The sequence below is a fragment of the Bos javanicus genome, chromosome 8 (genome assembly GCF_032452875.1).
Source record: "Bos javanicus breed banteng chromosome 8, ARS-OSU_banteng_1.0, whole genome shotgun sequence".
NCBI classification, from domain to species: domain Eukaryota; kingdom Metazoa; phylum Chordata; class Mammalia; order Artiodactyla; family Bovidae; genus Bos; species Bos javanicus.
In genome coordinates, this window is record NC_083875.1 from 54,325,844 (window position 1) to 54,339,551 (window position 13,708).

At 36.2% G+C, this 13,708-nt stretch overlaps 1 protein-coding gene across 1 annotated transcript in view; it reads right to left on the minus strand.

The window, feature by feature from the left end:
* The window catches only part of LOC133252724 (guanine nucleotide-binding protein G(q) subunit alpha), a 313,335-nt gene that overhangs the window by 71,335 nt on the left and 228,292 nt on the right, over nucleotides 1-13,708 (minus strand). Inside the window, exons 4-5 of the mRNA XM_061425586.1 lie at nucleotides 10,735-10,863; nucleotides 8,149-8,278 (exon numbers count right to left, since the gene is read on the minus strand). Coding sequence (XP_061281570.1) covers nucleotides 8,149-8,278; nucleotides 10,735-10,863 — 259 coding nt within the window. The remainder of the gene's footprint in view (nucleotides 1-8,148; nucleotides 8,279-10,734; nucleotides 10,864-13,708) is intronic.

Consider the following 13,708-nt stretch of genomic DNA (forward strand, 5'->3'; position numbering starts at 1 on the left):
AGGCTATGCACTAGGAGTGAGGGTATGTCCAATGACAGAGGCCCCTGCAGGCACTTCAGCTCAGGTCTACGGCCACCAAAAGCGCTAACACGACAATATCAAGGGTTGGCAAAGATGGGAAGCGACAGGAACTTTCAGGCATGGCTGGTGGGGCTGTAAATTGGTTCATTCACTTTGGAAAATACTTATATTTTCCAAATACTTTATATTATATTTATATCATACTTTATATTATATTTATAATACTTATCTACTAAAGTTGAAGATATGTATTCCCTAGGTGCCTTCAATTCTACTCCTACGTAGATAGGCAACAGAAATGCAAACCAAGGTGCACAAAGAGACTTTTACAGGAATATTCACAGTAGCATGATTTGTAATATTCCCCTATTGGAAACACACAAAAAGTCTATGCTTAGTAGAATGGATAAACAATTTGTGGTATTTTTAGGCAACAGAGTACTATTTGGCAATGTATTGATAAATGAATGAACTATATAAAATATACATACCTTACAAATGTAACACTGAACAAAAGAAGCCAGATATCAAAGTTTACACAAATAGCATTTCATCTGTATAAAGGTCAAAAAACACACTATTTGACTCCCTTTGTATAAAAGTTAAACACTAGTAAAAACTGTGGTGTTCAGTGATACATACTAAAGCATTAAAACTAAAGAGAAAAGCTAAGACGACATGACAGAACAGTGGTTACCTGCTGGCGGAGAGGCACTAGCAGGGCTGTGGTGGTCTTGCAAAAAGCAATGATCTATTTCTTGACAGGGATGTTGGACACACAGATGCTTTGTGATAAACCAATATGCAGTACATTTTTAAAATCTGTGTACTTTTCTTTATATATATGTGTATCTTTCAATAATTAAAAAGGTAAAAAAAAAAAAAAAAGGTAAGAAAACATCAGTGGATATGGATGATGAATATTATCATTCCATAAATGATACTGGATCAACTGAACAGAAATATGGCAAGAGTATATCAAATCTTTACTTCCTATCACACACAAAAATCAACTAGAGGTGTATAAAAAACCTAGGAAAAGCAAAAATCTTTTAAATTTTACTAGAAAATATGGGATATATCATCATATTCTATGGGGTAAAGTTAATTCCTATAACATGAAGTCTAAATACACAGCTTGTATTCATCATATTCTATGGGATAAATCATCATATTCTATGGGATAAAGTTAATTCCTGAAGAAAATACAATAATATGATCAGTAAAAGCCAAGAGTGAGTTGACCACATTATGATAAAAACTCTTCTCTAAGATAAAGTGAAAAGACAAACCACACATAGAGAATTTTACTGTATCACTGAAATAGTTTATAAAAACAAAGGTAAACAAAATCTACTTTACTGACCATTTTTGGTTTTATTCTTACATCAAGTTATGTATTTAGACTTCATGTTACTGGCCTGTCACAAACTTTGATGTTACAACACTGACTTACACTGAGATAAACTGGCTTTAGAAATTCTGATATTTGGTTTCCTGGAAGAGTATTTTACAGATACAATTTACGACCTCCTGCAGCATCTCTGTACAAAGTTGCTGCAACAGTCACTTGGAGGGCTCTGTCCCAGGAGAAACTTTTTTTTTTAAATAGACAAAGTGAACCCTGTAACAGACTATGATTACTTCCTTTTATTGGTTACTAAGAGACACTTGACTAAATCTATGAACTACCACTGGAAAGCTACCTAATTGTGTGGTTTTATTTCAATTCTTAATCTCACTCTCCAATCCTTACTGTCTTTTCAACCAGATTTTTTAGGTGATTTATTTTATCCTACTGTGTGTATGTGATTATGTACACACACACAAGCAGATATACACACAGAGAGACACATTTAATATTAATATAAAGGAAAAATCTAATATATATTTATTAAAGTTTATAATTTCTGTTGATCAAAAGATATCATTAAGAGAATAAATGGCAAGCTACAGAGTAGAATAAGACGTTGGAAATACACATAACAAAAGGCTCAAACCCAAGAATATAAGCAATTTCCAAAATTAGTAAAAAAAAAAAAAAAAAAAAAGATAATTCAAAAGAAAAATGAACAAAGTTGGTAGACAGCAAAACTAAAGTTCCAATCTGATGCCTTATTTTATTTTACTTAAAAAAATTATCATTTTACTTATTTGTAATGCTATCACCTAGCAACAGTGACAATCACTGTTTACACTTTGGTCTTGGTAGAAAATCTTCTATTTCCTTTCTTTTTTCAGGGGAAGGGGTGGATGCTAATAACCTTCTCTATATAATACTTACATATATATGCAATTTGTTGCGATTACAGAAATCAGATTATACCAAATACAGTATTTTACAATATTTTCCATTAAATTAATAAAAACCTATTTCAGAGATTTATACTAATACAGGTTGCATGTAAAGTCTTTAAAAGATCTGCAATATACATCCACACAGAAAGTATCCCTGTGTATCTACTTCCCCACACCCTTACCAGCACCAAGTTCAGGCCTCTGGTTCAGACTTATAAACGGTGATCAGAACACTTCCTCCTGGCTCCCTTCAAGCATTGAGAACAAAGAAATTAAGAAGGAGCAAAATAATAAGCAAACAGAGAATGAAAAGAGTGTGTGATGGCATTTAGAAAAGAAACAAGTGGCTGAAAAAGTAGGACATCTTTCAGGGATATTCCTATTAATCAGGCCATGACTCAGAGATAACTACACTAATGACTGAGGAGCAAGATGTAGTTTCTGACTTCATAATTTGATTGAGAGTGGATAAAGGCGGGTTAGAACCAATCCCGCCAAGATTGGATACCTTAACTTTAGCTCTTACTTTTGGAGTTTGGGTTTCTTCTCCTCAATTTTTAGTCAGTTTCCTCCCCCCAGAGGAAAATTTTATCTGAGAAAAATTTCCAAACTTCACTTGGAGTTTTTAGAGCAGAACAAAGCATGTGCTTCACACTTTCAAAGAAAATGTTCAGGCTTTGGTTGCAGCTGAATAATTTCAAAATGGCTTTATTTAAAGACTTCATATAAATATGAAAAAGTTTATAAAGAAATTTTTAATCTATAAAGAAAGCTGGGAGCAGAAGAATTGATGCTTTTGAACTGTGGTGTTGGAGAAGACTCTTGAGAGTCCCTTGGACTGCAAGGAGATCCAACCAGTCCATTCTAAAGGAGATCAGTCCTGGGTGTTCATTGGAAGTACTGATGCTGAGGCTGAGACTCCAATATTTTGGCCTCATTTGAAAAGACCCTGATGCTGGGAAAGATTGAGGGCAGGAGGAAAAGGGGACGACAGAGGATGAGATGGTTGGATGGCATCACTGACTCGATGGACATGAGTTTGGGTAGACTCTGGGAGTTGGTGATGGACAGGGAGGCCTGGTGTGCTGTGGTTCATGGGGTTGCAGGGAGTAGGACATGACTGAGCGACTGAACTGAACTGAAAGACTTCACAGAGGAGAAATATCTGAAGGAAACGCACATTTTAGACTGTTTGAAGATAGTTTAAAATCACAAGAGCAATACAGAAACTGAATGATTGGTGAAGGATCTCTGGCTGATCTACTACGAGTATAACAAGAGCTTAGAGATGGAAAAGAGTGGTTTCAATGCCTTGCAGGGTCAGTATTTTCATTCTACCTCTGTGTTCCTGGCTACATTTTATAGCTCCTCTTGCTTTTTCTCTGAGCTCGTCCCCTAACTTCTGGAAGACACTGTGAAGCAGGGGAAAGAAAGCTGGTCTAGAAGGGCAGGGGAATGGGACCCTGAATGATCTTGCCCATGGCCTTAATCTCTCCATTCTCAGCAAACCTGATCTCTGCACAGGAGGCCAGCCAGTGAGATCCAAATAAGTAATGGTTTAAACAAGTTTTGAACAGGCATTAAGTGCTAAGGTATTACAAATGTCTACGCTCTCCTTTTATGTTTTTTTTTTAATCAATTAAGCAACGCTAAGAATCACATTTGAAGAATAAATGTTCATGGGAACCAATATTGGGGAATCCGTCTTGGTGCAAAGGAGGACCTGGGATATAGGAAACTATCTCAATATTTTAATAAAACTAAAACATAATTTATTGTGACCATTTCAAGAGGATTAATGTAATTTAGAAGCATACACACCCTGCTTATTTAACTTATATGCAGAGTACATCATGAGAAACACTGGGTTGGATGAAGCACAAGCTGGAATCAAGACTGCTGGGAGAAATATCAATAACCTCAGATATGCAGATGACACCACCATTATGGCAGAAAGTCAAGAACTAAAGAGCCTCTTGAAAGTGAAAGAGGAGAGTGAAGAAGTTGGCTTAAAGCTCAACATTCAGAAAATGAAGGTCATGGCATCCGGTCCCATCACTTCATGGCAAATAGGTGGGGAAACAGTGGAAATAGTGGCAGTCTTTATTTTTTTGGGCTCCAAGATCACTGCAGATGGTGATTGCAGCCATGAAATTAAAAGACGCTTACTCCTTCAAGAAAAGTTATGACCAACCTAGAGAGCATATTAAAAAGCAGAGACATTACTTTGCTAACAAAGGTCCGTCTAGTCAAGGCTGAGATTTTTCCAGCAGTCACGTATGGATGTGAGAGTTGAACTATAAAGTAAGCTAAGCATCGAAGAATTGATGCGTTTGAACTGTGGTGTTGGAGAAGACTCTTGAGAGTCCCTTGGACTGCAAGGAGATCCAACCAGTCTATCCTAAAGGAGATCAGTCCTGGGTGTTCATTGGAAGGACTGATGTTGAAGCTGAAATTCCAGTACTTTGGCCACTTGATGCGAAGAGCTGACTCATTTGAAAAGACCCTGATGCTGGGAAAGATTGAGGGCAGGAGGAGAAGGGGACGACAGAGGATGAGATGGTTGGATGGCATCACCGACTCGATGGACATGAGTTTGGGTAAACTCTGGGAGTTGGTGATGGACAGGGAGGCCTGGAGTGCTGTGGTCCATGGGGTCGCAAAGGGTCAGACACGACTGAGCGACTGAACTGAACTGAGAAGCATACACTCAAAAAAGAAGTGTTGGAGAAAAAGAGTCCGAGTTTTTGTGATTCTGTAAAAAGCTTGGTCTGTTAAGACAGTCCCTGAGTGAGTATCTGAGAAACAACAACATATTAGTGCTCAGATATTCACATAACAGAGAACCACAAAAACAGGATTAAAAGATGGAGTTTGGATCCACACTGATGACCTGAACTATGTTATGCAAATGCTTTATTGTGTTTTCTGGACTTTCATGGACACTGAAATAATGTACATGTGAAAGGATTACAGCGGAACAGCTGGCTCCATGCTGGTATGCTCTCACAGGGAAACCACGACAGCAAAAGGAATATGGAAATCAACACAGCTCTACAACCCTGATTATGCTCACCCACTGTTTGACCACATATTTCCTTCTTCCAAGAAAAAAAATAAAGAAATTCATTCCCCAAACTCTTGGAAGACAGAATCTAGACAGACAAAAGCATATCTACATAAAAATTCTGAGGATGAATACATAAAGCTTTAAAATATTAAAAGCCAAAGCAATAACCTAAAATAAAATACGTCCTTTAAGTGCTTTTGCTAGTGGTCTGCAATGCGTTTTCCACAGTTCCCCAAGATAAAAAGCAACTGTCAGCTTCCATTCCCACTTTTTTCTCATGAATATATATCAAGGGAAGTACAACAAAGTCTGCTTTGGATTAGAGTTATGAACATCAGATTTCAAAAGAACACAATGTTTTAGGAGTTTATTCCAGCTTTGTCTTACCAAATACTAAAAATGTGGGGAAAGTAGAATTCTATAGTTCTGAGTTTTGTTAAAGATTTAAGAAAGTAGAGAGGCAATGACATTTTCATATATTATTCTAACTGGAATATAAAAAAGAATAATGGACTACATCCTGACATTTAAAAATACTTTTGATAGTGTTTCCCAATTACCAACAGTGATGACTATGGATAACATGGATGAAGAAATTAATGAGCAGTATTATTTTTTCTTATTATATTTAAGACCATCTCTAGTACTATCAATCAGACTTGACTTGATGTTTGAGAAAAGAACACCATAAAATTACAAGGTAGGCTTAAAAAGTATGCACAAGTGATTAGGGAGTCCTAATGAATAGTAATCGATTTATTATTTTAATTTGCAGCATAAGACATCACCACAGGAATCAAGAAACTGATGTATTTTTAGATGTACATACGTACCTATACATTGAATGGCAAGTTACTGTGGAAACTTTAACTGGATTTATGTGTTAGAATTAGATGATGAGTTTCAAGTTTTGAAGTGGTAAACTCATTAGCATTAAATCACAAAATATATTTCTTTATAAATATAATGCATTTATCTTATATAAAATATGTATTGGTAAACATTTGTTTTCCTCTAGCTATAGGTAAATAGTGGCAAAAGAAATTAAATTATGCATGCTTCTTATATTTTCTGTGTAGCTGAAAACATCTTAAAATTTTATTTCACTGGACAGCAAATTAAAGAATAGAAATGACGACCTTTATAACTAAGGACTTTCTCTTCTCCTACTCTCTATACTGACAAAGGCATCTTTCTTTTTATGAGGTCCTTTAGGCCAGTGTCAATTTTTCCCCCCATTTCTGTATCTCTTTAGATACCCTGGTATCAAGCACATAGTAGAATGAGCCCTCGAAATATCTTTTGTCTTGATTCAACATTCAAATAAGTAAAAAATGTTGTCATGTTCTTCCAAAATATGTAATGTCTTTAAAATATTATATCCAAAGATTATGGAATAACAAACATATAAAAATAAAAATACATGTTGAGATATCATAGCTAAAATTCTGATGGCGACTGCTTAACTCAAAAGTGTGATAATTCTCATATATCTTATACTTTGCAGGCACTTTGTGTTGCAGAAGGCAAATGGTGATTAAACCTCATTATTAAAAAGAAGTCCCTTAAATAACAAGATATACATGAAAAAGAAAAAAGAACTTCTTTGGTTCAAAAGCCATATACTTGTAACCCAGGAAACATTTGAAATTTATGAATAGGTAACTTATCTCCATATGGGATATTTGTTTATCAACTTTTTATCAATCTTATATACAAAAGAAATGCTAAGGAGGACTGGGTCTGTATTTTAATGGAAATACTAACACCTGAAGAAAAATAAAATATTTAAAAGGACCAAGAAGCCAGAATTCTTGTGTACCCCCAAAATGTACAAAATAAGAAGTACATTTTAATATGCCAGATCTTATTTTAATCAGCCTTTGGGGATTTCTCACGTCCTTCTCTTTATTTTCTACCCTATTAGGATGATATTTAACATCTGCTATTGGCATGTCAGTCTGCAAACTCTGCCTCTAGCAGGAAAAGAATGATGTCTTCTCCATTTCCCCAATACACACACTGCACTCCAGATCAAAGTCACAGCTTTATATGCCCCTTAATTATTCCCCACAGTCAACTCTGACTCATGATGGCGCCTTTATCATCCTAAAAATCCTTATTTATACTTGTTAGAATTTCCTGCAATAGGGAGATGACAAGCCTGAATCAGCTCTCCAGACAGTCATATCAAGGATGCTTTTTCATTCACTCAGTGCTTTGAAGAGATAAAGTTATGCAATAGCCTCCAGAATTCTGTAAGAGCAGCGAGGCCACATCACCAGGACACTTCTTGGCTCCAGAACAAACTGATTTAGAGCCCAGCTGCAAAATCACTCACATTTGCCAAGAGAGATTTTGAGTATTCTTTGGGACCCACCCCTCACACAAACAATGATTCAAACAAAATGAAAACAAAACAAAACAGGCTGACTCACTCCAGCACTCTTAGCTCCATCCTGTAGGAAGAAGGCTATAGAATAGTGTGATGATTAGCCTAGGGATTTCCTGCTTATTTTCATTTTCAGAGCCTCTGTCTAGTGTAAAAAGTATCAAATAGGGTCTAATTAGACCTGAACACACAGACCTGCTCAAACATCTTATTGTTCTGAGTGGTACAACAGAGTTATTTGGGGTTATTTAAAAAATTCTCAAATCAGTACTCAAGAAAGCAATCAAGTCAGTTTACCCCAAGCCCTATCAGTTATTTGTATCAGATACTAAAATGATAATCCATTGCCTGTTCACAGAACACTCACCTCATTGTCTGACTCCACGAGAACTTGATCGTATTCACTAAGCGCTACTAGAAACATGATAGAGGTGACGTTTTCAAAGCAGTGTATCCATTTTCTTCTCTCTGACCTCTGGCCCCCTACATCGACCATTCTGCAAGGTTAATAACATTCATATTAATAGCACATAAAGAAAAGCATCAATATAAATATAGCTTTACTTATAAACTTAAGAAATATACTTTCTGAAGAGAATGGTCACCAAAGTCAATTCAATTAATATTTATTGACCATCTACTAATTTTCTTTTACCCAAAATCAAAGTCTAGACGTTCCACATAATAAATCATTGCAGTTACTAAAAAATTACCTGGCATGTATGAAAATTATGACTTTGTAAAAAAAGAAAAAGAAAAGAAAGAAATCCTGTGCTAAGCCAAGCAAAGAGGGTGTTTTATTTGACCAGGCACAGAAGAGTCAGAAATAAAATGAGTTTTATTTGTGCTCAGCTCTAATGGCAAATACTGTCTTCAGTTTCTTTTCCTATAAAATGAGAATGAAGATCTTCATGTATTTCTCAAGGAAGCTAGAAATGTTATCCAGAAGCTAAAAGTATTACCCAGAATGAATAGCAGTAGTGAAAGAGAAAGTAATAAATTTTCATTCTGTTTTCCTATGTGAATTTAGGCTAGGTTAATCAAAGGCATTTAAAAGATGTAAGATGCCATACATTTCAACATGAGTGTGTAAATATTCAAGTAAATGCAAACACAATCCCACTGATCTTCAAGCATTTGAGGCTGTTTTTTTCTTCCAATATTGACAATAATTTGTGCAATCATGCCAACAACACGGTGCAATAAGCCTTATGCACAAATCAACTTGCTATGCTGCTAGAAGTCATGAGTATAAAATTAAAATGCTGTAAGAAGCCACCATATGAATTATTTCAAGAATTTGTTTCTTACACATCAACTCTGTGCTAACTCATTGCTCAGGAACCAATATCAATTAACTTGAATGCTAATGTACACATGAAAATATCTAGCAGAACTTAATATTGAATCAAAGTTTCTTCAAACTGTTGACTAAAATGTGCACAATGTTTACAAGATAAATATTTTCAGAAAATGAGAGTTTTAGGTACAAAAGTTTGAGAGGTGGGTTCTGAAAGTGTGTGTTGAGACTGCAGTTGTTCTTGGTGTCTTCCTGGCTCTCAGCGTCAAACCTACATTAAGAAATCAAGGATGTTTCAGTGATTGTTTTGAGAAGTTTTCATGAAAGAGATATCTGAGGGGCAAAACAATGGATCCAGGGAGACCTATGAACTACAGACATCAAAACTAGATTCTTAGGTCTTTATAAATATTAAAACGCTGGCTCTTCTCTGGTGTTGAGTGCATAATATGTTCATTTATATGAAATCCTCATTCCCTGAAATCCTGTCATGCTAAGCTCTATGAGATGCTTTTGATTGCAGCAAGAAACTATTATTCTGTCATTACTTTTATTGAAATGTCCTTTAAAATGTCTAAAATGTCTAAAAATGTCCTTTAAAAGCTAGTGCACAAAATGAAGGAAACAACCTCCCAAGATGGAATAGTGACATGGTTTCAGATTTCACTAATCATAAAGCAAAGAGGAGATGAAAATCTCCATGAAATGCTACATGTTTTCTGAAAATATTCTAGCAAGGTTAGAAGCAGATGGAAATGTGGTGTTTCAAATTAAAGATCTCTAAATGCTATGAACTCAAAACTTAATCCAGAATGCTGAAGATATAAGGAACCTTAGTGATCATTTAATGTAACCATTTTATTGATGAAAAAGATGATGCTCAGAAGTTCTTTCCAAAGTGTCACCCTCTTTATGGATATGTGTAACAGAGTAGTGTATGGCAGCCAGATGCCACTGCAGGTGCTGAGACTGATCAGAATAAAACATACAGTGCTTTGCAGGCGATGATGAAGGACCCGCTTATCAGAGTAACATGGCAGAGTTACCGTAGAAGTTACATTAACTCCCACTTCACAACCCTGTGTTCTATGTAGCTGCCTTAAATGGGATGGGTTCTTCCAAGTAACTCAACTTTCTAGACCCAAAAACATATTCACACGGTTTCATTCCTCCATGTACCATGTGGCTTGTATTCTAACTAAAAGTACATCTGAGTGATTGTGTAATAAGAGGTTAAATGAAAGCAGTCTTATTTTTTCTCATCTTGAAAAAAATTAGACTACTTCTGCTGAAGACCCAGAAAGAAGAGCAGTAGTGAAGGAGAAATTAATAAATTTTCATTCTATTTTCCTATGTAAATTTAGGCTAGGTTAATCAATGCAGTTTCAAAACCATGTAGTTTTAAATTTTTAAAGCAACTTATTTTGATTTCACTGATTTCTAAGTGATTTAATCTGAAATAAGAAACCTGTTCATGCATTTTTCTTCTACTTCCTCTCTCAGGGACACATTACTTCATTTGTGTATCTAATGATAATAATTGGTATAAAGGTGTTATTGTTTTAAAATCTATACATGATTTCAATATATATTCGCCAACGTGTTCTAGGTGTTTAAGAGCTCGGAAGTAGATTTTATGGACTCAGTTACTACCTGAAAATGACACTTTGTAAGTCGAAGGGGTATTCGATGATCCCTGTGGTGGGGACTCGAACTCTGAGCACATCTTGTTGCGTAGGCAGGTAGGCAGGGTCGGCAACGCGGTCCAAGTCATTAAGATAGCTGGAGGAGGGAAGACACAGTAAGAACATCAGTGACACCATCACACATGGCCTGCTGGTGGAGAAGGAAGGGAAACAATGCATCCTAAGAGAAAAGAAAGAGAAAATCACAAAGTGACAGATGCAGTCAACCTTCCGCAAGTCAGAGCAAGGTTGTCCATCCATGACGGTACGGTTCACAGTATTTTTCATTTCTTCTCTTACAATCAAACAGAACCCAGACCAAAAGTAAAGGGGGAGAAGAAAAGAATTAAATCAGTCTCCTGCCCTCTACTTGTTTAGCAGGCCTGGTGATTGAAGTTTTAAGCAAATAGCTTTTGAATTATTTACACAAATGTTATTTGTATAAATAAACAGATAACAGAGTGACACATAAGGTCAGGATGCATTTTTTTTTTTTTTTGCTTTTTTACAGAACACCAGAGTCCTTTCCTGGAATGTATTTCCTTATAAGACAAGAGTATACTATGGCCTCAACTCTATCCAAAGTTTGAGTCATTCACAATTAATGTGAAGCCACAAGATTTCTAGCTACTGAGGCATCAATATCTAAGGCCAGATATTCCCAGTGTATAGAATCATCACACCTAAACTTTAAATTTATCTGCTTATATAACACTTCTCCATTAAAAAAAAAAAAGCTTTTTCACTGTGAAATAATTTTAGGCTCACAAGCAGCTGCAAAAATATTACAGAGAATTCTCCTGTGCCCTTATTTAATTTCCCCCAAAACATCTTATGTGACCATAGTACATTATCAAAACCAGGAATCTGACATTGATCCAATAATATTAACTAAACTACAGACATTATTTAGATTTCGTCAATTTTTACACACACACACACATTTTTGGAGGGTATATACAACTATGAAATTTTATTTCACATAAAGATCTGTGCAGTCACCACGACAATCAGGATACAGAATTGTTCTGCTATCAGAAAAACTTCTTTGTGTTACTTATCCCAATTCTAACCCCTGGCAACCACACATATGTTCTCTATCAGTAGAGTTTTGTCATTTCAAAAATGTTATATTTTATTCTCTAAAATTACAAAAATATTTGCAACTGTGAGAATCACATAATTGGTGAGAAATCACATAACTGATGAGAAACAGGTAAATATAACTGTTCTACATGGTATTCTCATGATTTCAAAGAGACCCTATATTCCCTTTGGCCCTGAAACGGATGGAGCACAGATAAGATTTCAAAACATGCAACTACAAAGGATATACAGAAAGTAACTAACATGTGAATAAGATTTAAAGAAAAGGTAGAACCATTATAGACACGAAAGAGACTATATCCTCAGTACCTTTATGCCCATGAACGAGACAGAGTGAGTTCTGAGACACAGAACAGGGAATGTCTGGTGTGAGGCATAACTTAGCAAGAGCAGGAATACTCAGTTGACATGACCTATCCAGGATAAAGACTTTGTCTCACCCTCAGTTATTCCTTACTACCTAAACGAGTGCCTGGCAAATAGTACTTCGTGATTATTTGCGGATTGGATGGATGATTTCCTATGCTGAGAGTTAGTTTTAACATTATTCAAATATCCTTCTTACTAGTGGTGTTTCCATATCAATGATACAGTTAAATTTGAAACTGAGTAGTGAAAAAAATACCATATTAAGTCTCTAAGATTCATGGGATCCTAAAACAGTAGAGCTAGGTCTGGCTTTAACAAAGAAATAAATTACCACCTTTTTGCAGCTGTATCAATTCTTTAAGACAAAAAAGTATTAGTCTAGAAATTTTTAATACAAAACAACTAGTGAGTATTCTAGTGGCCTTACCTCAAACACATCAATGATGCTCTAGCTGGCAATTAGCTCTCTGCTGACTGATAGGAACCAGCCTGATACTTTTAATTATTACAAAAGTAGCTAGGGGACAAAAGGAGGGAGAGGCTGGGAGAATATGAGCTTGAGAGGCAGGAAAGAAGTATAAAAATGGACTGGACTCCAAATTTGAGGCAATTTCTTGGCACAGTCTTGGAGGTGCCTGATGCGGTTAATGAGTCAATGTTTTGGGAGCTGGCCTGTATCTCATTCTACAGATAAACCAGCTCATCACTCCATAAATGTAAATATAACTGGTTACTCTGTATAATGGAGTATTCTGATTTACCAGGTACTAATTTGAAAAACTTGAAATGAACATACATTTTGAAATCTGCAAGATCATCATTTATTTAACTATCATTTACAAAACTTTAATTGAGAGGAATCAGAGAACTTCCAGTTCCCATTGGCAAGCTTGTTTAGAAACAAGCTGCCCAATAAACCACTTCTACTCACTTCACCTTATCCAGAGGTCAGAACAGAAAGTGACCAAGTCTTGTACACAAGGTGTTCATGCGTTCCAGTGGGAAGAGAAATTGTGGCTTTCTGCTTCTTGAAGATGAACTCAACAGAACACGCATTGCCACTTTGTTTTTAAATGTGCATTTTGCACAGAGGGCTTCCCAGGTGGCACTAATGATAAAGAACCCGCCTGCCAATGCAGGAGACATAAGAGATGTGGGTTTGATCCTTGAGTCAGGAATATCCCCTGAAGGCATGGCAAGATCCCCTGAAGGAGGGCATGGCGACCCACTCCAGTATTCTTGCCTGGAGAATCCCCATGGACAGAGGAGCTTGGAGGACTACAGTCCATGCAGTCACAAAGAGCTGGACACGACGGAAGTGACTTAGCATGCAGGCGCATGCACTTTGCACAGAATTGAAAGAACCAGCATATGAAGTGGGAGATTTCCTGTCACACTGCAAGTGAGAACCTTGCAGGTCTCTCTCTCCAATTCAGAAGGGGAACTGAGCTCTGGGAAAAACATGT